At 41.2% G+C, this 27413-nt stretch overlaps 1 protein-coding gene across 1 annotated transcript; it reads left to right on the top strand.

Moving 5' to 3' along the window:
* The first annotated feature begins 4156 nt into the window (after nucleotides 1-4156).
* Nucleotides 4157-23406, top strand: scin (scinderin). The gene is made up of 16 exons (XM_068710775.1): nucleotides 4157-4508; nucleotides 10117-10271; nucleotides 11812-11973; nucleotides 12092-12241; nucleotides 15533-15628; nucleotides 16942-17074; nucleotides 17176-17264; nucleotides 17462-17677; nucleotides 19281-19402; nucleotides 19657-19747; nucleotides 20286-20456; nucleotides 20549-20726; nucleotides 21392-21513; nucleotides 21923-22000; nucleotides 22076-22136; nucleotides 22962-23406. The coding sequence occupies exons 1-16, from the start codon at nucleotides 4316-4318 to the stop codon at nucleotides 23123-23125; spliced, it is 2181 nt and encodes a 726-aa protein (XP_068566876.1). The 5' UTR covers nucleotides 4157-4315; the 3' UTR covers nucleotides 23126-23406.
* Nucleotides 23407-27413: the final 4007 nt, after the last annotated feature.

Below are 27413 nucleotides of genomic sequence, written 5' to 3'. Positions count from 1 at the left end.
TTATGTGTTTTAGTATTAATGTGTTATATTCTTCACAAAGAGGGCTTGCAAAGTGTCACCGGAGCCAGATGTTCATGTGGTGAGAGGCTACAGGTAGTGTCAGATTTTAAATATTTAGGATTTTTTTTATTGATTCTAATCTCGCTTTTAAAAAGCAGGTAAAACATGTGACGACGGTCTTACAATTTAATCTCATGATTCTTAGATATATAAGAAACGGTCTAACCGTGAAGGCTGAGAAACTGTATTTTAATGCGATGATTGTCCACATCTGACCTACTGCTCAACCAGCTGGGCACAGGCCAGCAGCACAACATTAACATCTATTCATATTCTTCATAAACAAGCTCTTAAAAACACTTGATAAGGAAAACCAAAGCCACCATCACTGCAACATCCTCATCAAACACCATATCTTGAGTTGGGAGAACCTCATTAAATTCACTGATGTGTGTCTGGTTTTTCAAATTGTACATGGTATAGGCCCCGCCTCCGCTTAGTGATTTTATTAAACAAAGCGCTCAAAGCAGCAGACTCACTGGATCTGCTCCAAGAGGTGATTGTGTCATTTCACATAGGTCAAGCTCGTTTAGCTAATCTACATTCTCTGAAGGCAGCTCACTCGTGGAATGCTCTGCCACCACACACACACACACACACACACACACACACACACACACACACAAACAAAACACGTACAAAACATTCAAACAAAGCCTTAAGGAATGGCTTGTTGCCAATCAGGTGTGCAAGCATTGATGTACTGTCTGTCCTGACTGCTTGTTCCGCCTATATGTGCATTTGTCTTGTTCACTGTTGCTATTTTCCATTTTTGATGTGTATGTTATGTGCCTCAGCGTTATATATGTGCTTGTACTGTAGGTGGGTTTGTTCTGCCTGACGCATGCTGCAGCCTGTTATGTCTGCTCTGCTCTAGTGTTGTACACTTTTCTTTTGCTTATATGTGTATTGGTTTTGTCTATACGTTACTGTCTGTTTATCTATGAATTTTAATTCCATCTTAATTTTAAATTTTGTAATTTTAGGCTGCCTTCAAACATCTGGCCGGGGACAGCAGATGAAAACTAGCCTCTCTGGCTAACTCTGGCTCAGTTACAGTTTGACTGTTGATTGGTGTGCACTGTCCCTGCAAATTAAACAAACTAATTAATTAATTAATTAAAACCCCTTCATTTTTTCACGTTTTGTTTCAGGCATATGCTAAAATTAAGTTCTTATCTCATCAATCAACTGTAAAGATTTAACTTTATTTTATTAAAAAGAAGATAAAAAAAATGACATATCACATTGACATAAGTACAAACCCTTAACTATGACACAGTTTAGCTCAGGTGCCTTCCATTTCTACACCTTGATTTAAGGTGGAGCTCATTTTAACTCCTTTATACACTGTTGTTCACAACAATTGTAATGTGCAAAGTAACTAGTAACTAAAGCTGCCAGACAAATGTAGTGGAGTAAAAAGTAAAATATTTCCCTCTGAGATATAGTGGAGTGGAAGTACAAAGTTGAATAAAATAGAAATGCTCAAGTAAAATACCTTTAGTTTGTACTTAAGTACAATACTTAAGCAAATACACTTAGTTACATTCCACCACTGATCATAATATTTACTCTTACCACTCACAGCTTATTAAACCCATACAATTTACTGCTTTTTATAAAGAGGTGGAATAACATTGAGCAGGATCCAGTTCAGTCTATTGGTCCGGCCCTCCACAACAGTCCCTGTTTCCACCATGTGGCCACTTGGGGAAAATAATCGCCCACCCCTGGTGTTAAAAGCACTAATCTTGGGAAGGCTACAAACGTTTTGTTGCATTGAAGAGCACAATTGCCTCAATATTTCTTAAATGGACAACAAGCACCATCCAATCTGACCATTGGGGGAGAAGGGTCTCGGTAAGAGAGGTGATCAAGAACCTGATGGTCCCCGGCTGAGCTGCAGAGATCTTTGTGGAGATGGGAGAAATTTCCACGGACAAGGACAACGATCACTGCGACCCTCCACTGATCTGGGCTTTATGGTCAGACAGAGCCTCTTCTCAGTGAAAGACACATGAAAGCACCTACAGGACTCTCGGACTGTGAGTGTCCCTGGTCTGATGAAATCAATATTGAACTGTTTGGCCTTAATTCTAAGCATCAAGAAACCAGGCACCCTTCATCAGCTGCACAACACCATCCTAACAGTGAAGCATGGTGGTAGCGACTTCATGCTGTGGGGCGTGGTTTTCTGTGGAGGGGACAGGTTGAAGGAAAGCTGAATAGTGCAAAGTATAGAGATATCCCTAATTAAAACCTGGTCCAAAGATTAGTCGTGTGCAGAAACAGAGGTGTACACTCACAAGCAATCGCATGATTCTTCTGTGGGAGATAATTAAAATAGCCACATTGTACCAACTGCAGACGGGAAGAAAGTGTTCATGTGGTGTGAGGTCTTGGTCCTGATGGACCTCAGCCTCCTGCCAGATGGAGGGGGCACCAACGGTTTGTGTCCAGGGTGAGAGGGGTCAGCTACAATCTTTCTTGCTCGCTTCAGGGTCCTTGAAGCGAACAAGACCTGGAGGGACGGCAGATTGCAGCCAATCATCCTCTCAGCAGAGCGAATGATGCGCTGCAGTCTGCCCTTGTCCTTGGCTGTGGCTGCAGCGTACCAGACCGTGATGGAGGAGCAGAGGATGGACTCAATGATGGCTGTGTAGAAGTGCACCATCATTGTCTTTGGCAGGTTGAACTTCTTCAGCTGCCTCAGGAAGTACATCCTCTGCTGAGCCCTCTTGGTGATGGAGCTGATGCTCAGCTCCTACTTGAGGTCCTGGGTTATGATGGAGCCCAGGAAGGACTCCACAGCATCGACGGGGGAGTCACACAGTGTGATAGAGGCAGGTGGGGCTACGTTCTTCCTGAAATCCACAACCATCTCCAGTCTTTAGAGCATTGAGCACCAAGTTGTTCACAAGGTCACCAGATGGTCAGTCTCCCACCTGTAGGCGGACTCATCTCCACCAGAAATGAGTCCAATGAGGGTGATGTCATCCGTAAACTTCAGGAGCTTGTTGGACTGGTGACTGGAGGTGCAGCTGTTCGTGTACAGGGAGACGAGCAGAGGGGAAAGAACGCAGTCTTGGGGGGAACCGGTGCTGATGGTCCGGGAGGCTGAGACGTGTTTTCCCAGCTTCACGTGCTGCTTCCTGTTAGACAGGAAGTCTGTGATGCACTTGCAAGTGGAGTCAGGCACGTGCATCTGAGAGAGCTTGTCCTGCAGCAGAGACGGGATGATGGTGTTGAAAGCAGAGCTGAAGTCCACAAACAGGATCCTGGCGTAGGTTCCTGGGGAGTCCAGATGCTGGAGGATGAAGTGGAGGGCCATGTTGACTGCGTCGTCTGCAGACCTGTTGGCTCTGTAGGCGAACTGCAGGGGATCCAGGAGTGTGTCAGTGAGGGTTTTTAGGTGGGACAGGACAAGGAGTTCAAAAGACTTCATGACCACAGAGGTCAGGGCGACGGGCCTGTATTCATTAAGTCCTGTGATCCTTGTTTTATTGGGGACAGGGATGATGGTGGAGACCTTGAAGCAGATCCATGGAAACCTCTGAGGAGAGAAAGCACAAAGACTCTGAGGAAGAAGTCAGCAATGTGCATTAATGGGACATGAATCCATACAGAAGCAGAGAGAGAAGAGGAGAGAGGAGCTCAGTGTATCCTAGGAAGTCCTCCTGAATTTTGGAATGTCGTGTCATTAAAAAAAAAGTCAGTCCTTGAAGTATGTTTTATGTGGGAGACGAAAAACCTCGAGCAAATTGGTGCAAAGTCAGCAAATTCCACTCATCAATCACCAGCACCCCCCCCACCCCACCCCCACCCTCTTGTATGCAAATCATATCACTTTGTATGATTGATTTTCATCTCAATATATTATAAAATAATAAACAATATACCCACTACTTGAATTGTTGTTTTTTAGGGTTGTATATGTCGTTCTTTTCTTTTCCTTCTTCCGTCTTCATGTGTGCTGAAAGGCTCAATTCATTCATGTGTATTTGAGGATGCTGATGTGCGTTTACAGCATGTGGACACACCCAGTGTGTGTGTCTAAGAGCTTGAGGAAGCCAAAGCTGAAAGACTGCTGCTACACACTCACTCAGTCAGTGCTCAGCAACAGAGCAGCAGTGTGTTCTTGCTCTCAGCCATCCCACCCTCATCCTCAGAGCCTAACACAGCAGCAGCAGCAGCAGCAGCAGCAGCAGCAGCAGCAGCAGCAGCAGCAGCAGCAGCAGCAGCAGCAGCAGACATGGTACTCCACCACAAAGAGTTCACCAAAGCAGGCAAGACATCTGGCCTGCAGATTTGGAGGATCGAGAATCTGGAGCTGGTCCCTGTGCCAGAGAAGTTGTGTGGGAACTTTTACACTGGAGATGCTTATGTGATTCTCTACACTGTCAACCAGAAGAGCAGCTCTTCCTACCACTTGCACTTCTGGCTGGGTAAGTGAGTAAAGCCCTGGCCCTTCATAATAGGGTAAAATTCATTATTTTCCAAAAATAGGAAAATTAGTGAATGTTAATTGGATTTAATAACATTTAGTCACAAGGCATAAGGCTTACTGGAAAAGGTAGGTTTATTATTCTTCTGGGCTTTTCATTACCTAACATTACTGTTTTATCTGTTCGTCCTCCTGGATAAGAGATATATATGCCGTCTCACTCTAAAGAGAATGCACATTCCTCAGGCACGTAGTGAGGAAAGCAATAAAGATGTATTATCTCCATGATCACGCTAGGGTCAAACTTCAGTTTGATGTCAAAGTTCATAACTGGTTTAATTCATTCAAAATTAAAGAGACACTGTGTACTCAAATTAGTTTATTGAGCTGTAAACTAAATGGTATTTCTTACCAAATTTAGAAAAAAATCTGCATTTTGTGGCTTAAAAAGGCTCAACATGTTTAAATCAGCCTTTGCATGGCCGATGCTGACATAGAGTTGGAGTCAGAGGTAGAAGGCCTAACCCAATTGGAATGTTAGCATTGCCCCTAAAACATATTTTAACATTTTTCAAAATGATGCAGTGGGTGTAGTTACACTTGAACAGGTCAACTTTTCCAGTTTGACTACTCACTCAGCCAGTGAGTCTTGGCATGCAGTGACACAACAACAGACTATCCTACGAGGTGTTTTAAGTGTTTTCCACATAGAAACATGAAGTCTCTGAGACCCAGTGCATGGCGTCACTGTCAGCGGTCAATAGCGCCAACTTGTTATTGACTGATGCCTGGTGTTTCTTCAACCACAAAAGAACTCACTTGTTGTAGTAGAAGATTAACTTCAAAATCAACAATTGGTATATTTTTCTAATTTCTTCCTCTTCCCTTTAATTTGTGAAGTAAGTGAATCATTGCTATGCCCCTTTATTGGACCATAACCAAATATTTTTGAAAATAAAATCTACCCAGGAAACCTCTGGTATAGAAGGATATGGAAATTCAACAATTCTCTTCTAAATTAATTCAATGACACTAATAAAACACTAGCAAAAGAACTCCTCAATGATTAGGCTGAATTGGAATTCTTTAAATATAAGGAACCAGAAACTGACTTGATGCACAAACTTGACCTTTTAGTAACAAAAGAAAATGTGTCTTTGGAAGAAGAACTCAAATTAAGGGACATCCAGCCACAACTACATCAAATGTATTTAGGCCTGGCAAAAGAAGCATTCATTAGGCCAAGAGCCACATCTCTAGAGGAAAGGGAAAAGAGCACTCATTATGTTTTTGCTCTTGAGAAGGAAAAGCAGTTTTAAAAGGTAATCAATAACTGCTGTCGATATTTGATAGCGCGTTAAAATGTCCCAACTGCAGAGGATACAACGCTTACTATGTGGTTTAAGATTGAATGTGTGCAAATGTGACTTTTTGTCTCTCCATGATTATGATTATTCTGTAATTGGAAATACAATAAAAGGTCGTTGGAGACCTTTGGAGGGCTTTCTTTTCTTTTCATTGGACAAAGCGGTAGAGCTAGTGAACGGTGTGGTGGAAAAAAAAAAATCCTATACCCGCTTTGCGTGAGTCTTCTAATGCTGAAATACATAATACCAAAAACCAGGTTGTCTTTTAAGTATTTATTCTCTGCGCAGAGAAGGTTCAATCATCACAACAGAATGCGTACAGTCTCAGTGAGGAAGAACCAAGAAGAAAGTGAACAAGCTTTCTTTATACAGAATGAGCAAAGGTGGGGGCCGATGGCCGACGTTACAGACGTTTCGGTCTCAGACTTTTGGTCTCAGACTGATGGAACAACAAGAGAAAACAAACGGCCAGCAACCAAAACAAGCAGCCCAAAGGCCTCGGCAGGAACATTCTCATACAACACAGTTAGTTATCTATGTGAACAGAGAGGGAGAATTCTTCTTCTGCACAACAGAGACACGGTGAAGTTCAACAAAGTCCAGAGCAAAATGACTTATGCATGAATACAATATACTGAGTAGAAATATATACTACGTAAAAAATTACCATTACAACGGGCACATTAACCAGCAGGGAGCTAATGCTAACTGTTCACAAGTGAGTGAAGTAGCAAAACCGTGAAAAACAGACAAAAGATGCCAGAGCGAAACAACGACAACAATAAGGGACAGAAATGTTCCAGATGTGGCAGGGTGCATGCTAAAGAGGACAAATGTGCCGCATGCGATGCAGAATGCCATAAGTGTAAAAAGCTGGGACGTTTTGCAGCGGTATGCCATTGAGAAAGCAATCCACGAGTCATGGCCACCAAGCTCGACATGGTCAAACAGCAGACCCTACAGGATTCAGGACTGCAGATGGTTCAACGCTACGTGATGTCGGGATGCTGTTAAGGTGCCCGACAAGGTAAAAGCCTATTACACTTCCAGACATCACCTCACAGCTTAAGTTTTACTATGAACAGTTAGTCAGAAGACGTTGACAGAGAATATTATGCCTTTTGCAGCACGTCTTACTCAAAGAAAGGGTGATGTATTGTAACGGTACTATTTTATTGAAGTGCAGAGCGGAGTGATCAGGTGCGTGTGACGTCAGGCGAGGGCGTGCGTAGTCCGCAGTCCGCACCTGGATTCGTAGGAATCCAGTCAGTCTCAGTAGTCGGTGTTACGCTAATGTTGAGCTAACAAAGTTAGCCAAAGATACAACGACCTCTTATACTCATTTTACGCATAACACTACAGGCGATTGTTATATTTATAGCCGTGGATATGAGACTCTACTCTGTAGTGGAAACCGTAGGCTGTACTAGCATGCTTAAAGCTATTGAGCCTCGTGACACTACTCCTTCACGAGCCCATTTCACCAGACCATAATTCCTGCTTTGTTAAAGACAACAAACAGAGAATCAAATGTAAAAAAAATGTTTTAACAACATTTAACGAACAACTACAAATATTTTAAAATCAAAGAAATTTCTCAGGCATTTCTACTTCTTTACTTTATTAAAAAAGGCAGTGAACCGTGGCACCACTGTGTTGTATCGAACCGAACCGTGAATTTTGTGAATCGTTACACCCCTAATTATAATGTAATATAATACAGGGAGACACCTAAAGAAGCAAGGGTCAGTAAATAAAAAATGTAAATATGTTTTACAAACAACTATTCAATCTTGTGAATATGATACAAAGAGATGGGAGAAATGTGAATTAGGTGGACAGTTGTTCGTCAGCAGTTAAAGTGAGTCAAAACGTTAATGTTGACGTTACGCACCAAAAGTCAGGTCAGTTAATATTAACAGCTGTTCTGTCAGATATGACAGGCTTCTGTTTGTATTGTGTATTTTTGTTTAATCATTGAAAACAGTGACTTAAGTCAGAGATATTTTTGGCACTTATGGGTTAATATTCAAATATTTGTTCTTAAAAAACACATAAATTCAAATTATTCAAATATCTATTTTTGGTGCATTATGTCCATGGCACCCCTGTTCTAACTGGCTGCGTAGCTCAATGCAAGGTTTTTGTTACACGCCCTGTTTCTATGTATTTCGGACGCTCGCTTTGAAAGCACTGCAATGGACAAGGAACAGCTGATTGGTTTGCTTTAAAATGAGAAGGTATCTTCACCATGTCTCCTCATTTCACCAGAAAATTCAAGAGGTGGCAGGAGGAGCCATGGAGCTGCTTTGCTGACATGGCTGGAACCTCAGCCCATGCTCTTAGTGCATGTCGGTGCATGTGAGCGGCCCCATGGTTGGCTCACAGCCGTTGAGAGCCAATCAAAATGCTCCCTATCTCAGATCTTTAGATGTGTCGATCCACACTGACTCTGTCTGACAGAGACCCTCCTTTTACGCTTTTAGAGAAGCGTAATCTGCATCAAAAGCTGTTTAAGTCCTTGCCTATGCCCATAAAAGCAAAATATGGCTTTCAAATGCATACATTGTCCTCGTGAGGAGTACACACATTATACACACATTACTGTAAAATGTAGAATGTATTGCATCTGAGGTTTTGATCAGTGACCATACTTCCTTCCTGAAACTCTTTCCATTTCCTCTGAGTGTAGAAAGTCAATATGACTAAGATGTTTTCTGACTGAGAACCCATCCACATTAATAATGTACTGTTATACATGCAAATGGACACCTCACATACCCTTCCTGTCACTGTGTGTAAAGATGAAGCACTTTTCATGCATCATGCAGTTTGTGTAAATGCAGAGCGACCGTGAGGAACGTTTTGCTGGCCCTGCTGTCAGACACTAACGCTCATAGGCTGCATTCATCAGTCAGGAAGGATGAGAGCCCAACAACCACTTTGACATCATACTGTTGTTCATGTATTCGTGCATTGCCACCTTGGACTATTTTTGTGTGATGAAACTTCAAATAAATGACGTAAATTTCACACAAAAGAATAATTCAGTTTTTGAAATGATAAGTGACTTTCAAGCTAAAATGAATCAGCCAAAACTAAATAATTGGTTAACAAATGTTGCATTTATCTATCACCTGCAACACATGCTTTTGTTTGAGGTTTTTGGAGTTATTCATTTGAGCAAGATTGTTTTATCCACAGATATTATCTTCTGTAGTTTACTTTCACTTTCCATCGTGGACTGGAAGCAACACTTTCTGTGCTCATCGGAATTCTTAAACAGACACGAGGGAGCAACAGGTGGACCATAGGGGTGATATTAAGAAAGGTTTTGCAAATGTAAATACCTTGTTTGTGCAAAAGCAAGCGTTTCGGCAAATGTTGCCATTATTAGCGTGTAGCTGGTTAGTTTGACTGCTTCTCATTGTGCTGACAGGGAAAATGGCAGAACCAGTTTGTCAGTCTTTAAGGCAAGCCTCAAGTCGTTGAAAGTAAATGCCAGGTTCCTGACTGTTAAAACCATGAAATGACATGCTGGCATTTGAGCATTTTCCTTCCCAAATTGTGACCCTCCCTTAAGACCGTAAACTGACATTCAAGAAGTGTTGAGATGTAAGGCCTGTCTGCTGTCGTCTTTATCTATTTCCTCCTGTTCTGTAATGTTTCCAGGCACTTGTCTGCTGGTTTTGCTTTCAGATTGCAAAACTAGGTAAACCACAGACAACTTCCAAGGAGCCTGTGCATTTGTTGTTGTCTTTGCAGCACAAACCTAGCTACAAGTCTGACTTATCTTTATGATAATTTGACAAAATATAGAGCTTCCAGGAAATAGAAATTCAAGAAAAAGGACACAGAGCCTATAGATATTTACCAAGGAAGTAATCGTAGCTAGGGCAGGTGTTGACAGTCTGCATAGCTAGGAGGTTGTGGTGGATGGGTGGGTCTGAAAACACTGGACTTCCACCCAGGAGACTGCTGTTTGTGTCCTGTGTAAATCAATCTTGACTTATTTGTTACGTAACTCCCGTACTTAAAGCCACTGCTGTAGTTTTTTTTTCACCAAAACTACAATATTTTCCTAAACCTAAACAAGTGTTTGCTAACACTGCAGGGGCTTCTGAGGAAATCACAACAAAAATCACATAAAAAAAAATAAAAAAAAATAGTATTTGTGTTAGAAATTGATGCATCCGTAATTTTTCATTGTCCTTCATTTGAGCCTGTGCTTGTTCTTTAAAGGAAAGGAGTGCAGCCAGGATGAGAGTACCGCTGCAGCCATCTTTACTGTGCAACTGGACGACTACCTGGGCGGAAAGCCGGTCCAGTACCGAGAACTGCAGGGGGTCGAGACAACAACCTTCGCCAGCTACTTCAAGGGAGGGATCACTTACAAAGTATGGATCATACTCATTACTGGTCTGAAAATGCAATCAAGTGATTGCATCTTGTACAGTTGTGACTTTCCGAACACTTCAGTAGCAGCAATGTCCATTACTCTACACAATACAGACGCGTTGAACAGATTGAACAACATGGAGACAAATTGATACTCTTTAAACTCGCCTGAAAGTGTGAATGTTGATCTGAGGATGGCCCTAGAGGAAAGGCCATGGGGCTACCATGACATTCACATTGACATTTTGTGACTAAGGTTGGCACTAGGGGAAAGATGATTGAAATTATAAATTAAATCTGCCCTTTCAATTTTCATATTTCTAATGTCAGGTATAGATTTTTGTCTGTTTGTGAGATTAATCATCCTCCAGAGATCACAGCATATCTCTTTTCACGCAGGTGCAGACTGTGCAGTTGGCTGTAGTCTTTGCGATGTTTTCAAGTGCAACTTTTTGGCCAACAGATTAGATTTAAACTATTAACAACAATTTTTGTATATTGCTAAGTTTGCTGTCTGTCTGTGTATCTATCTAGGGCCGTCAGTGTTGGTCGGTCTGCCATTTAGTCACTAAAAGATAAAAGATAGATTGTCATAAAATTCGATACACTCATGAACACCGAGGATAAATGATAAAAGGTTCTTTTCAAGAAAAAACAGAACACCTGCTTACTTAGAACATACTGGAATTCATTTAACAATAACACTAAACATTCAGTTCTTTATTCGTTTTCCTTTCAGTTGGGAATGTCAGTGTCTTATGCTTGCTCCTTCAACTCACTCAGGTTGAGGGGGAAAATAAACCACAGACAAAATGTATATCTCTGAGAGAATAAACCAAATCAAATAAAACCATTGTTCATGCTAGTAGATTATTTTATGGTGGGATCACAGAGTTTATCTGCACCATGTGATGACGGTGGAGTGAATCAGTCTGTTGTACGCCCATTGGAGATTTGCCCAATCTTAGAAATCATCAGGTACAAAACAAAATAACCTGCATTAGCACAGCTTCCTTTGATTGTTCTCTTTTCAGTGAAAATATTTCCAGGTCTGGAACTAACATCATTCAAAAATCCAAATTAATAAATTGACAGTTCCTGCAAGCATTCACTGGAGAATGGAATACACAAATCATAAAATACTTGATCGAACTTTGGCACAGTCTATAGAGCTGCCAGTGTGGCAGTTTTAATTAATGGAGAGTTGTAGAATGTTATCATTCTAGTACTGTACTGTACTACTCAAGGGGCCAGTGAAACTGGGAAGTATAATTACGTTGTTGAAAAATGTTATCTTTATGAGCATTACATATTATCTTAGATATCTTGAGCTCAATGGTAAAAGAATATTGATTGTAGGATTGTTTTTCAAAAAGGTTTTGAACTGGAGCATTATGACTTAACCACAGCTGTTTTTCCCATAAACCGGTTTGCAGGAGTATTGGCTCCAGGGAACAGTGACTAATGGGACAGAAGAATCAGTAAGTCTAAAGTAAACAGAGAAATGGAAGAAGGTTGACAGAGTTCTCTGCCCCACAGACAGGAGGCGTGGCCTCAGGTTTCCACCATGTGGTCACCAATGACCTTTCGGCGAAGAGACTCCTACACATAAAGGGCAGACGCGTCGTCAGGGCCACCCAGGTCCCTCTCAGCTGGACCAGCTTCAACAGTGGAGACTGCTTCATCGTTGACCTCGGAGACGTAAGCGCACAAGATTTTCTTGCTGTATGTTTGCGGTTGAAAGGTGAAGCAAAGTGGAGGGACAAGTTTCTACGTTGACAGTGATTCCCTGTCTGTCTGTGTGTTCACCAATCTGTAGAAGATCTATCAGTGGTGTGGATCCAAGTGTAACAAGTTTGAGCGACTGAAGGCGGCACAAGTGGCCAGAGGCATCCGTGACAACGAGAGAAATGCCCGGGCCGAACTGATGGTCGTAGAAGAGGGAAGCGAGCAGTCCGAGTTAACTGATGTGAGTCTCAGCTTTTTCTCTCATAATTTTCACTTCTTTTTCACAGACATATCATGAGTCTCATGATAAGGAAAAACGATTTATTCCAGCCATAATCATAATAAATAGTAAATGATATTGGGTGTGAAACGTAGACTGTATAAAACATAGTCAAAGTCCCCCATGACGTCACCCATGGGTTTCTGAGGAGCCAAAATGAAGCTAGAAGGCCGTCGTCATCTTGGCAGCGCCGGCACAGCCTGACCCCTGGCTCGTCCATAAATGGGCAAAGAATAGGAGCGTGGATGAAGCTGAGTTGGGCCGAATAAAGCCTGATTGCTGAAACACGCCCAACTAGGTTGAAGCTACCAAGCTAGCTAAGGCTAACAAGCTAGGCTGTTGCTGACCGGCTAATCTTATCCCTGTGGTCTTGTTGCTCCCGGTATGTAAATAAAACGATTGTAACGAGACTCCTTCATTCAATCAATCAATTTATTTGTTGCATGAAATCATTCAAGGTAACGTTACAACTCCAGTTGCAATCCCGCCAGCTCCTTCAATCTGTGCATTAGGGTTAATGTTATTCACCATAAAGCAAACACCTATTTTTTTCTTGCCGAAATGGTAAATGGATGTACTTGTACAGTTATTTTCTAGTCTTCTGACCACTCAAAGCTCTTTAACACTACATGTCATCATTCACCCATTCACACACTGATGACAGGGCTACCATGCAAGGTGCCACCTGCCCATCAGGACTATCTAACATTCACATTCACACACCGTAGGCACAGCTACAGGAGCAATCTGGGGTTAAGAGTCTTGCCCAAGGACACATGGACATGGACTAGTGGAGCCGGGGATCGAACCGCCGATCCTCTAATTGATGGACGACCCTGCTCTACCACTGATCCACAGTCCATGAAGCCCTCTGATCTGTCAGATGGCAATAAAGAAAAAGAGTAGTGTTTAAACAGCATTCCGGTATTTCAGGTTTAGCCAAGTTTCATGGACACTACAGTTCCTGATAATACACATTGGCCAGCAGGATGTTTGCACAGCAAGCCTTATTTGTTTTGATTCTCCAAAACACGTTAAGTTTAGTGACTTGATTTAGCCGAGCTAGCAGACAGCTAGCGGCTGTGACAGCAGCCACCTGTCCCTCAAAGCAGCCATGCCCTTAATTATGCATAACTTTAAGCCTTATTAGAATTTAAACAGGTGAGTTATTAGATATATTCAACCCCCGTACAGTTGTCATGGACAGGGATATTAGCTATAGAGACCAAAGCCCAATCCCAATCTTCACCCTCACGGACTTTGAGGCCCGCTCCCGCGAAGTCCGTGAGGGTTTAGTTCTGTCCCACTGTCAGATCATCGAGTGTTTGAGGCTCTCTGGCAGACACTTTGGGCCCTTTATGAACCCTTTCTGTAAGTCAGCATTAGATGGCGACTTTTCCTGAGGGAATTACCCACAAGTCATTGCAATGTAACGTTAAACACGGGGTAACCAAGGTTATATGAATGACCTCTCATCTTGTGAGGAAAGAGCCTGGAAGACGTTCAAATCAGGGAGTACAAAGTATAAAATAAATATTAGGATTGGGCCCAAAACCATGTAAAGTTGGGCTTTTTAACATGGAGGTCTATGGAGATTCACTCCCTTTTGGAGCCTGCCTCAAGTGGCCATTCCATGAGCTGCATTTTTTTACCCTTCCGCGTTGGCTTCATTTTTCAGCCTCAGAGATTGTGCCGCCCTCGATGTAGCTGCTGTATGTAAAACTCTGAATACGGTTGTCCCTTGTCCACAGATCTATTTAAGGTGCGAGGAAAGGTGAAACTAAAACAAGACATCTAAAAAGCATAATCAACACTGCTTGTTTTTAACACATACAGATATACACAAAACAATTATACCAACTCAACCTTTAGTATGAATTAAATCCTATTCATTTACTGTTACATCTTCCATGTATTTATTGTATATTTTACCTTAAATATATTATGTGGCATGGTGTTTTAACTTGTTCATCTGTTTATTGTAATTATTCTTATATGAAGTTTCAATGGCCTCTAGGAACAGTGTAGTCATTGGCACTAGTAACTTAGTCGATTTTTAGCATTAAAGTTCACAGAATGTAACGTCTGAAAAAATAATCACCTGCAATTGTAGATAACAATAAAACAATACATACCCACGATGCAACCAAAAGGCATAAGATGTATGCAGAACTTTGTATGCTAACTTTTTAAAGAAATAATGTTAAATCAAGGTTCACATGTTAGCTTTTGCAAACTCCATTCACTGACCATAAGATACTCTTATTTGCGTTCTTTCTGAAAGTGTTCAGATGGTTCATGGCTGAGATGTAGTCAGGATGAAGTTAGCCTAGCTTAGCATTAAGACTGAAGGCAGAGGGAAATAACTAGCTATGCACCTATCAATCTACCTCTAAAGCTCACTGATAACATGTCCACAGAAACTTAAAACAAACATAGCAATTGTCAATTGTCAACAATTGTCTCAAGCTAATTGACAGATACCGTCAGTGAGCACATGATTTGGTCTCTGTACACTACAGAGTACACAGACTATGGTACCAAACCTGGCAACCTCACTGTCACACAGCACACAGTCACTGCAGCTGGCTGTTTATTGCTCAAGACATTTCTGAGTGTGTATGGACTAAAACAAAGAAGCTACAGTGGGTTGATCGGGGAGTATTAGAGGTGTTGGTAGGTGTAGATTTCTACTTTGGACAGAGAAAGGATGGCTGTTTCTTCCCACTTCCAGTCTTTCTGCAAAACTAGGCAAACTGACTAAAGTATGTATGTATGAGACGTTGGAGTGGTAGCTGTGGTGGAAATGATTCGTATTAATTTCCCTGTGAGAAATAAACGTGATGATAAAGCTCGCACATGTCTTTAAGTATTTTACTGAACAGACACTTCGAACATTCAGCTGAATGGATAGAGCTCTTTCCCTACAGATGCTCCGGAGGTCTAACCACAAGTCAAAGTAGTATATATGCTTCTCACAAACCGCACATTATTTTGATATCACGACGAGCTTCCCCATCCGTACATCCTGTCCGATCGGTGCTGCGTATGTGGAACTTTCTACAGAGATGGGAAAGAAGTGCGATGGCTCACTCATTAGCTAATTCCATCACCAGCTACAGAATAAATGTTTACTGCTTATGAATGTTTGACGGAAGTAGCAGTAACGACTGAGTCATCATTCTTGCTGGTATCGGGAAGAAAGAAATTATATTAAAAAATGATATACTTGTCATATAATTTTTTCAACAGGTCCTTGGAGTCAAACCAGTACTATCAGAGGGAGACGGTGATGATGATGATACAGAGGCAGACGTGTTCAACAGGAAAATAGCCAAACTATACATGGTAGAGTATTCACTCATGCAAAATACCAGAGGTTCAATTCAACTCCTGTCTTACTAAAGATCAAACGTTCTGACTTAGCAGGAAGTGAACATAAGACCATAAATACCAAAATGACCGGTATACTTGTCATGGAATATTATCGAGTCTTCGAATCACATCAAATGAGACACTGAGAAATCTTATCTCATGCAGTTTATCAAGTGGGTTGCTGTTCTGTGACATGGATATCCATTATTTTCAATTTTGTAAATCTGCATAATTTCATACGATAAAGAGTTTTGTTGAAAATAGGACTTGGCAGCGGCTTGGGTCGGATTCAAACCTCCGACCCTTTGCTGCGCGTCAACCCCATCGCTCTCCCCCCTTTAATCTAATTCTCCAGCTGGTCTAATACAGGCAATAAATATTATTATTGGTCTCTCTGCTAACAAGGTTATTATATCTTTTGAATAAACTGTCAGTGAGAAAGCTTGTCTCACAGTTTATTCAAAAGATATATTTGTACCATTGACTGTCCTTTTTTGTGGAGCTCTGGATGGTGAAACACATCTAATAAGCTACGATAACTTCCATTTTGGATGTTCTGTCCCTCAAAGGTCAGCAGAGTCATGATGCCTTTACTGGTCAATGGCACAAATTTGTGGGTCAAAGTTTGCAAAAGTTAAACTTGATGCAAAAAACGTGTACAGATTTACTTCCACCAATCAAGTCTATTCATTGGAATTAAATGATTTTGCAGCAAAATGGTGCCGTTTAAATGCTGGTGCGACTAGGCCTAAAGGCATAATAATTCTTAAAGTTACTGCAGGGAGCTTTCATTTTGTGTTCATTTTGGATGAAAGTCCCATTCCTTTGTCTCAAAATCTAAGGTTTTTTCAATGAGTTTTCGGTTAGATGCCTGAAATAAGGTCTGTGGTTAAAACAATCTTAAGAGATTGTAATGTTTTTGTCTATAACATAAAATACGACAGTAAATTCCCCACTCGTGAATTTTGCATCTAATCTTCATCACGCTGACTAGTCCGATTAATTATAGCCTAGTGTCAGTTTTTTACTTCTGCCGATTGCATTCAAAAGTTATAAGAGTGGTGTTATTTTATGAAGGTTATCTTGCTGAACGAAAAGTGTCAGGATCATATACTTGTGTTTGTCACAGAGCTTGTTTTCTGCACTAATTCAAAAGCCAATGGAAAAATCCTGTGTGATAACTTCCGAAGTTAGCCTCAAAAATATGTCATGCCTTCAGCACTCTAAAGTTTACATTCTCTCTTTGTAACATAGGCTAGGTGATTAATGTGTTTGTGTGTTACCAGGTTTCTGATGCGTCAGGGTCCATGAAAGTGACTGTTGTCAAGGAGGAAAACCCATTCCTCCAGAGTGACCTGCTCTCAGACGAATGCTTCATTCTGGATCATGGCAGAAACAAGATGATATTTGTATGGAAAGGTAATCAGACAGCGTTTTAGCGTCTGCTTTGAATGGTGTGTTGTCTTTGTGACTGTGCAGAAGGATTTCAACATCAATCGCATCTCATATATCTCCAACAGGGCAAAAGGCTAACCCCAGTGAAAGAAAGGAAGCCATGAAAACAGCTGAGGGCTTCATTGAACAGATGGGCTACCCTGCAAACACACAGGTTTACTTTCACTTTCACTTGATTTTAAAGAAGTGCTTTATTACAGGTTCTGGGGATTAAACCTGAAAACTGTTTTCAATATGTTTGATTATGTTGATTAGGATTTAATTCTTTCAGTGAGCAAAAATACTTGACTTCAACAAAAGCTGTTGTGAAACTTGTGTAATAATTGAGTGTTGCAACTGATGATCCTGCAGATCCAGGTGCTACCAGAGGGAGGAGAGACTCCCATGTTCAAGCAGTTCTTTCAGGGCTGGAAGGACAAGGACCAGAGTGAGGGTTTTGGGAAGGTGTTTGTCAAAGAGAGAATTGCGAGGATCCAGCAGAGGCAGTTTGATGCCTCCAAACTCCATGAGTCCCGTCACATGGCCGCCCAGTACAACATGGTGGATGATGGGAGTGGACGCACGCAGGTGACTGAATATACAAGAAGTTAAACCACACTATGGTGCAATGTTGAAGAAAAAGCTGAGAAGCCATGACTTCCAGTCATGAATTGCTGAAGTCTCTTTGGGGCACAAAGCATGCATTTCCCTCTACCTCTTTCATCAAACTAGTTGTCCATTACGGGGTTACAGAACCCACGGTACTGGGATACCAAGAGGGGAGAACTGGGATTTCTCCTATGAGCAAATGCAGAGCCATTGGAGATTGTTGACACACGTTAAAACAGAGGTTACCTCGATGAGACTCCAGTTTTGAGTCCAAACACAATCATGCCTTTATATCACAAAGTAATAAAATGATGGGCAATATGCTTAAACCACAATATGGCCAGATCATGTACAATATATTGATCTGGTGTTGCGGTGATGAAATCAATGGGAGAAATCTGAAACTGAACTATAAAACAAAACTGTTTTTGGTGTAAATTTAGTTTTTGGAGTTGGTGGAGACCAAACCATAGCTAAAAGGAGAGTAGAAATACATTGATCAGATGGATACAAACATGACTCCAGTGGCATGAAACTGTTGCTCTTTGCCTTCTTGATGTTGGCTGATATCAGACAGAATTGTCAACAAGTTAAACTCTGTTTCCATCTTCAGTCTGATAATGCCTCCATTAATCAATTTCCTTGGGGGTTGGGGGTTTCGATATTTGCTGACATTATGACTAGAGACCGTATCCGTCAGAATCGACAAATACGGATGTACATCATCGATCGTGATGTATTATTCAGCAGCCCAAACACCAGAAGAGAGGCCACTGAGTGAAGGCTGGAGAGATGTCGGGGTCTCCCTTATAGATTCTGGGAGGATTTGTGGAAATGTTTTACATTACTTGTAGGGTGGAAGATTCACAGAGTGTCGTAAAGACGTGGCAGTCAGAGCATTATGTTACAGTTACTGACACAAACGAGGAAGAGGAGAGAAAAGAGGAGAGGAGGAACCTTGAAACGGCAACAAAGACACCACAGAAAAGAAGCTTACATTGAAACGGAGAGTCACTTTAAATTGATTTAGAACAGCCTCAATAGCAGCATAAATGTCGTATGTACCGGTCTTCAATGTTGCTTGACATAATTGGCCACTCATTAGTCCCCCCGCTGCGCTTATTTGTCGACTACTTTTTAATCGACAAACACAAGGCCACACGAATCAGTCGACTCGAATCCGATGAAGTGGGCGAAGGCAGAGCTCCGGACCCAGGCAATATGCTGGATGTGCCAACAGGCAACGGTTTGCAAAACACATTAGCCAAAAAGAGCTTTCTACGGTGTATGTCAGATTCGGTGTTTACACCTCGATCTGCCGCCCCAAAATGACCACAAAAATGTTTCTTTTGTGGCCCCTGGTGGGGGGTAGATTGGGGAGTGTGCTTTTGACTTGAACCATAACTTCATCTGAAGTCATTAGAAGGTATATAATAGATCTGAAGATTGGCTTGTGATTAAATAAACAAGCCCAATGAGAAAGCAATTACGCAACTTCAGCAATAATATGTTGCCAGACTTCTCTCTTTGACACTATCCTTACATGTGGCTCTTAGTAGTGAACATTGTTTCCATCTGTTAGATCTGGAGGGTGGAGAGCAGTGGCCGAGTTCCTGTCGACCCAAAGGGCTACGGTCAGTTCTACGGGGGGGACTGCTACATCATCCTGTACACCTACGGGAAGAGGCACATCATCTACACCTGGTATGACACTGGTTTTACATAAGCAACAAAGAGTGTCACTTCCTCTCTAATATGGTCTAAGGCTCTGCACCAAGCTTCCTGATATATGTCGATCATATCTGTGGTTTATTACCGCTCTGTAGAGCTGAGGGGAACTGCAGGGTTGATAATTCTCTGTGGTTTTGTCAGTAAGACGACTCTGTTTATTGTAAAATATAATTAAGTTTGGCTTAAAGGTTTACTCAGCATTGTCACACGTCTCTTCTGGCCTGTAGGCAAGGAGCCAGATGCTCTTTGGATGAGCTCACAGCTTCGGCCTTCCTGACCGTAGAACTGGATCGTTCACTGGGAGGGCATGCAGTTCAGGTACAGCCAGTGTGAAACAGAATAAAAAGCATGTGCAATGGATGCCTGAAGTAGCTCATGAATCTGTCTCTCTGCCTAATTAAGTCAAATGTGGTTTGCAATGCTTTGTCACACTAAACAGTAATCCAATGAACATGCTTAGTGAATTTCTTAGTTTATCACAAACAAACAGTTTTGGCTGCAGCTCGGTTCATATGTTAATCAGCAGACTTCAGAAGTGCTTGTTGGTGGATTTGTACAGAGCCAGGTTAGCTAGTTCCCCCTATTTCCAGTCTTTATGCTAAGGTAAGCTAACTGTTTCCCTGGCTGTAGCCTCAGAACGAAGAAGCATATTTCCCAAAAGGTCAAACTATTCCTTCTACAAAAACAGCACACACAATACAATAACACTGCTCAAAGTTCAAAAACCAAGACTTAGAGGCGGTGTACTGTAGGATTAAAGCAACAGAAAGATCAAGGTTTTGGCATGAATTTTCCTTGGAATTGCCTACATATTTTGTGTGTGTGTGTGTGTGTGTGTGTGTGTGTGTGTCATCAGGTCAGAGTGTGCCAGGATAAAGAGCCCCCACATCTGCTGAGCCTCTTCAAATCCAAACCCCTCATTGTATATAAGAGTGGTACGTCCCGCTTCAGAGGCCAGACCCCCCCACCTCAAACCCGACTCTTTCAGGTACGACGGAACCTGGGCACCATCACCAGAATCGCTGAGGTGAGCATTTTCTTGCCGCATGGCAGTAGATATTTATGATGGGCGTTTTGTCCGTTTTCACGTAAAGGTGTTGAATGTCTCATATGTTTCAGGTTGATGCCAGGGCATCCAGTCTGAACTCTAATGATGCCTTCCTGCTGAAGATGGCTGATGGGCGGGGCTATCTGTGGATGGGCAAAGGGGCCAGTGAAGAAGAGAAAAAAGGAGCTGACTACATGAGTAAAGAGCTGAACTGCAGCAGCAAATACGTCATGGAGGAAAGTGAACCAGGTCATCATCTACATTTCACTTCCAAATATAAAACACAAATACCTTCTTCTGACGGGGGAGTTTGGATGATGGTGACATTCAAACAAACAACATGAGCGACAGCTGTGACTCAAAGCCGGTACTCAACCTGGTACTAAAATAAACCTGTGAACTCGGTTGTGCATGGCTAGCAGTGCATGACTGTGAGTACAGAGCTGCTGCAGCAGGATGTAATGGTTTAACACAGGATGTATCAGACAACTGGACTAGTCCTGCCTGGTATCTGCACTTATACGCATAATTGGGCTGTTTATTTCAGAATTCTTTATACTATATAGGAGGCAAACAACCTTCCATATTTTGCAAAAAATAAGGAACATAAGGAACATCGACCTCTGTCGACAAGAACATCGACCTCTGTCGACAAGAACATAAGCAGGAACAAGCATGAGAAAAAAGTCAGATGGCAGCCGTGTATTAACAAGTTACTGTAAAAAAAAAAAAAAAAAAAAACGTCAGTGGAGCTGAACGGGTGATGCAACAGAGCAGAGAGCTAGCAGCTAGGGATCTGGTACGGCACCCACCATCAAAGCTTAACTTTAAGCCTTGATATCATTTAAACAGGGGAGTTTATTAAAGATTCATCAAATGTCTTTCAAATGTCAGTGTTGTGTTTTGTGTTGCAGATGATTTCTGGGCAGCATTAGGGGGGAAGACAGAGTACCAGACCTCAGAAAGACTGAACAGTGAGACCATCACTCACCCTCCTCGTCTGTTTGGATGTTCAAACAAAACCGGCAGGTTCATAGTAAGTATTTCACCTACGCCGTCACCTCTTTTTGATGTAATGGGATTAAGTGAAAAGTACATGTGATGGGTGCTTTGTGCTGCTACATTCCTTTGTGTATACAAGGGCGTGATAGAACCAGTACATTTGATAAACTACAGTATGGTGAGTCAGCCCTAATCCAAATGATCTGTTCAAAGAGCATGCACTATTCCTTGACCTGCTTTAATCCCAGGTGATAATCATTATGTTTTGAAACAACAGTTACCTTACTGATAACAATGTCTCTATAATAATAATGTATATATTATCAGTATAATAAAATTATACTGATTTCCTCATGTGATCAGTAGAGTCGGTGATAAACACTGCAGCGAGTGGAATGGGATGTTGTGGAGCAGTATTCTTACCCGTGCCATCATGTGTGCAGATTGAGGAGGTTCCAGGAGAGTTCACACAGGTTGACCTGGCTGAAGATGACGTGATGCTGCTGGATGTGTGGGACCAGGTACTGTACACAGCTGTAGCAAAGTGTAGGTCATCTCTGGACAAACTCCACAGTCAATCTAATGTTCTGTTGCAGGTGTTTGTGTGGATCGGAAAGGATGCCAACGAGGTGGAGAGGACTGAGTCCGTCACATCTGGTGAGCTTTTGGATTTTTTACTCTTCTCCGTGTGTTGCTGCTTTAGCTGCGTTGCTGCACCAGCTTTTTATCTCGATGCGCCCGACTCCTAATAATCACATAACGGCAGCAAATTTAAATAGCAATTTAGTTTTGCAGATTTACTGGAAATTCTGTAAAAATGTGCCTTACATTTGGATAGAACTTTTTTAAACTAATCTAATGGCAATTATGTTTTCTCCAAACCACATTTGCTTAATGAAATTGGTTGTTCATAAACGTAATTTTAGGAGAGAGGGAGACGCTGAAAACTAATGAACCACCATGCTGCCTGCACTAAGGTTTAATATACTGTATTACAGTCAGCTGTCAGTTACATGGTTTGTAAGCCTGATCTGTAGGACTGAGTCTGAGCTGAGTCCCTGCAGGGTCCACACAACACGTACCACTCTCTCACCCATTTATCAGGGGTGACTGTGGCTCAGTGCAACAGCAGGGTCGTCCTTCAATCACAGGATCGGTGGTTCGATCCCCGTCTATGTCGATGTGTCCTTGAGCAATAGTAGCCCTGTCATCAGTGTATGAATGGGTGAATGATGACATGTAGTGTTAAAGAGCTTTGAGTGGTCGGAACACTAGAAAAGAACTATACAAGTACATCCATTTACCTTTCATGTCTTTTAGCTTACCACAGAATTTGTCTTCGTTGAATGTCACATGTATAAAACATTAACCTCTTACTGCCACATGAGGTCACTATTTACACGGGACACTAACTTATTGGCAACACCACCCAGATGTAGCTATTTGCTTCCCCTTAACAGTGACTCTTCGTCTCCCCTGCAGCCAAACAGTACATAGAGAGTGACCCGAGCGGCCGGGACAAGCAGACTCCTGTGGTGGTGATGAAGCAAGGCCATGAACCTCCCACCTTCACAGGCTGGTTCCTGGCCTGGGACCCTTCCCACTGGGACTCTGTCGCCAGGAGCATGACGTCCTTGCGTCTTTAGATTCAGAATATACAGATGCATTGATCCACCCCCAACAACTGAAATAGCTTCCTTTACATAACCAGTGTGGTCAAATACATACATTCAGTTGATAGATGTGTTTTCTGTGACATTTTTTATTGAAAATTGTGTTTGTACTGTTACTTTACCGCATGCAGGCACAACTTTCACATTGATAATGACCCCCCTTATTTTCACTCTCTGAAATTTTGGGAAGGTTGGGAATCTGTGGTCTTTGATTTGCTACTTTGGAATAATTCTAATAAAATGATTTTATTTGACATGTTTGTATCCAAACTTACTTTTAACAGTTAAGTGATATAAGACATGAGATTGATCTTCTAATCTCACTGTTGGTAAGAAAGGGAATAAGTGTATTTCCCAAAAATGTTGAGCTATATTCCTTTAGAGCAGCATGTCATTTCTGGAGAACAGTATATTTTCGGTGTCGATGGCACTCTCTAGTTGGAATAAGTACAGATACATTAAATTAGCTTTACCTCTCACCTCTATTTCAGATTCAAAAGCACTTCATAAATGGTATATAACTCACTTTAATGTATCTGTTTGAAAGTATTTCAAGTGATTATGAATTGACGTATCAGTTATTCATTATGTAGATTCAGTGCATCTTCTAAGAAAGGATGAATAATTCTGGCTACTGCAACAATTAATATGACACATGTTGGATAAGATTGCATCAGTTCAATTAATTATCTTAATGATATAATCTAGAGGTTTCACAACTTCTGAAGCATCCTTCATTTCATTTTGAGCTTGTAAAATGATGTTCAAAGTAAACTGCATTAGAAATTACACTTTGTGATTGTTTAGAAAATATTATATTATTAATAATATATCAATAATTTATTCAATAATGTCTAAATAAAAACATTGCATAAGAAATTTCACTCTTAAGGTCACACAAAGACTCAAAAACATTTAAAGCAGAAAGCTGAAGAAGACACATCAGTAATCGAAATGTGTAATGTAACTTGTGATCTAATTTGACATTTTTTATACTTTCACTTTGCCAAAACCAATCAACACATTTACAGCGTTGAATGTCTCATACAGAATGTGAAGTTATTTCTGAGCATCATGTTCAAACGTTCTTGACCCTATTGGAGCCCATAGATGTTATTTCAGAATCATACTTCAGCCATTAGATGTTCATATCAAACTACTGGCAACATTGGGATTCAATAATCCTTGTTTTGGTATAACGTCATAGTGTTACTATGACACACTATTGTGTGTCCACTAGAGGATTTGGAGCATTAAAAAGTCTCCTGTAGGCTGTAAGCAGGCTGGTCATGGTCAGAGATGGGCAAAAATACATCAAAATGTATTTTGATACAAAATACCCCTCAAATAAATGTATTCAAATAAAATACAAAATACTGGTGCCAGAAAATGTAACAAAATACAATACATTTTGTATTTTCTATCAAAATACATTTTGATGTATTTTTGCCCATCTCTGGTTGTAGCTAATTGTTCCGACAGACGTTGTAATTAGAGATGCACCGATCCGATATCAATATCTGTATCGGTCCCGATATAGGAAAAAATTCTAGATCGGGTATCGGTGACAATGTGACCGATCCATAAAGGCAAATCTATTCAGTCCAATTATATGCGTTGTGCTCTGCGTAACGTCATGCGTTAGCGAACTGGCCGCATAGATTGTTTTCAAAATGGAGCGAGCGAAAGGATCAGCCATCTGGAACCGGGCAGCCGCTCTCAGTTGTCGGGGATAAGGGATTCCGGCTGCTAGTTAACCACCTGGAACCACGCTACGACATGGTAAGCCGAAAATATTTGTCGGAGACGGCGCTACCTGAACTGCACGGTAAAGTATGCAAACACATATTGAAGGAGATAAAAGATGTCAAATCGATAAGTTTCACGACAGACATCTGGAGCTCCGACGTTTCCCCCGTGTCACTTTTAAGTTTAACAGCACACTGGCTGGATGAAACTTTTGTGCCACACAGTGCAATATTAAATGCAACAAACTTTCGTGGGTCGCACACCAGCGAAGCGATAGCAGCTAGCCTGAAGGAAATGTTTGACAAGTGGCAAATTCCGTTGAGCAAAATCCACGTGATTCTGAGGGACAACGCCAGCAACATGAGAAAAGCGATGGACAACCTGGGGGCGCGTAGCGTCGGCTGCGTTTTTTAAATCGATTCAGCACTGTTTTTCTCTATTAGATCGGTATCAGATCGGTATCGGCCGATACTAAACCTCAGATATCTGTATCGGTATCGGAAGTGAAAAACGTGGATCGGTGCATCCCTAGTTGTAATGCTACCTAGCTAGTTCTGTCCGTGAACTTCAGCGTTACACTGCAGTTGTTAAATGTTAGTAGGACTGGATATGGAATATATTTTAATTAATTTGAATGTGTTCACACCATGTTTACGTAAATTGTGAAATGTTATGATCTGCAATTTAGCTCAGAATGAAACTAGCTGTGGCCTGAGCATGACGCTAACGTTGGTCCTCTCTCTGTATTAATCCACAGGTAAAGCTATTGACTACACAGTGCTTCCGAGCCTGTGTAACCTTTGCTGCCGGTCCAGAGTTCCCCTAGGTCTGGTGCCGGTACCACATTCAAATTTGTACTTAAATTAAAGGACACAAGTATTAAAAAACAAATCTAGCATTACAACATTCGTCGGAACAATTAGCTACAACCAGAGATGGGCAAAAATACATCAAAATGTATTTTGATACAAAATACCCCTCAAATAAATGTATTAAAATAAAATACAAAATACTGGTGCCAGAAAATGTAACAAAATACAATACATGTATTTTGTATTTAAAATATAGGAAATACTTTTTTCTGGATTTTCTATTTTCTCACAATTTGGTATAGCAGAGCATTCAGATTTGGGCTATATAATGTACACAAAGCTCTGGTGAACCCCACAAAAAGGAAGAGCAGTCAGTGTAACTAAGCAAAGCTATTAAAAGACAACAACTTGATTGATTATGTATATATATATTTGTATTAATGGGACTTAACAGCCCATCAACTTTGGCTTTGTATCAACAAGAAAATATTCATCACATATGAATAGCATCACACATTAGGCCTATGTATACTATAAAAGCAAAATATAGAATTAAAACCACTACTGAGATTTTTAAAACAACTTGTTTTGTACTATAAAAAAGTCCTCCAGACTAAACATCAAAATATGCTTTCTGATCTGAGCCGTCAACTAGCTTGATGTTCAATGTATGTCTGGGTCTGGCTACAAAGCCTATTGTATATCAAGCTAGCGATTGATGCTAACATGCTAATGACGCTAGCATGCTGTCTAGGCTAGTGCACAGCCAGTGTTTAGCAAGTTAGCTTATCAGTGGAGTAGCAGTATTGTATTTTGTTACATTTTCTGGCACCAGTATTTTGTATTATTTTAATACATTTATTTGAGGGGTATTTTGTATCAAAATACATTTTGATGTATTTTTGCCCATCTCTGGTTGTAGCTAATTGTTCTGACGAACGTTGTAATGCTAGTTTTGTTTTTTAATACTTGTGTCCTTTTAATTTCAGTACAAATTTGAATGTGTTACCGGCACCAGACCTAGGGGAACTCTGGACCGGCAGCAAAGGTTACACAGGCTAGGAAGCACTGTGTAGTCAATAGCTTTACCTGTGGATTAATACAGAGAGAGGACCAACGTTAGCGTCATGCTCAGGCCACAGCTAGTTTCATTCTGAGCTAAATTGCAGATCATAACATTTCACAATTTACGTAAACATGGTGTGAACAAATTCAAATTAATTAAAATATATTCCACATCCAGTCCTACTAACATTTAACAACTGCAGTGTAACGCTGAAGTTCACGGACAGAACTAGCTAGGTAGCATTACAACGTTCACGTATTTGGTATCCTTTTGGATGTGCTGTCAGTTACTTACCTGTACCACAGGGTCTGGAGCGTTGCACCCGTCCGCGCCTCGGGATTGTCAAATGCTAAGCCGAAGTCGATGACTTTGACTTTTAATGGCTGCCGTAAACAGTCCGTCATCATTATATTTTCAGGCTTTAAGTCAGCATGTACAATCCTTGCGCTCTTTAGGAACTTCAGTGCAGTGGCCAACTGGAATCATAAACAACAATCAATAAATTCCATCAACAAAACTACGATAAAACATGATTTATTGAGCGACGAGGAAGACATTATCTTTGTTTGTTGTTTTAGGGTTTCAATTTAAAAAGAAAGATGTATTTTGATGTGAATTGCATCTGGGAATACAT

The sequence above is a fragment of the Cebidichthys violaceus genome, unplaced genomic scaffold (assembly GCF_023349555.1).
Source record: "Cebidichthys violaceus isolate CVI_PGR_0920_01 unplaced genomic scaffold, fCebVio1.0.p SCAF_16, whole genome shotgun sequence".
Lineage (NCBI taxonomy): Eukaryota > Metazoa > Chordata > Actinopteri > Perciformes > Stichaeidae > Cebidichthys > Cebidichthys violaceus.
This window is presented reverse-complemented; position numbering and strand designations above follow the sequence as displayed.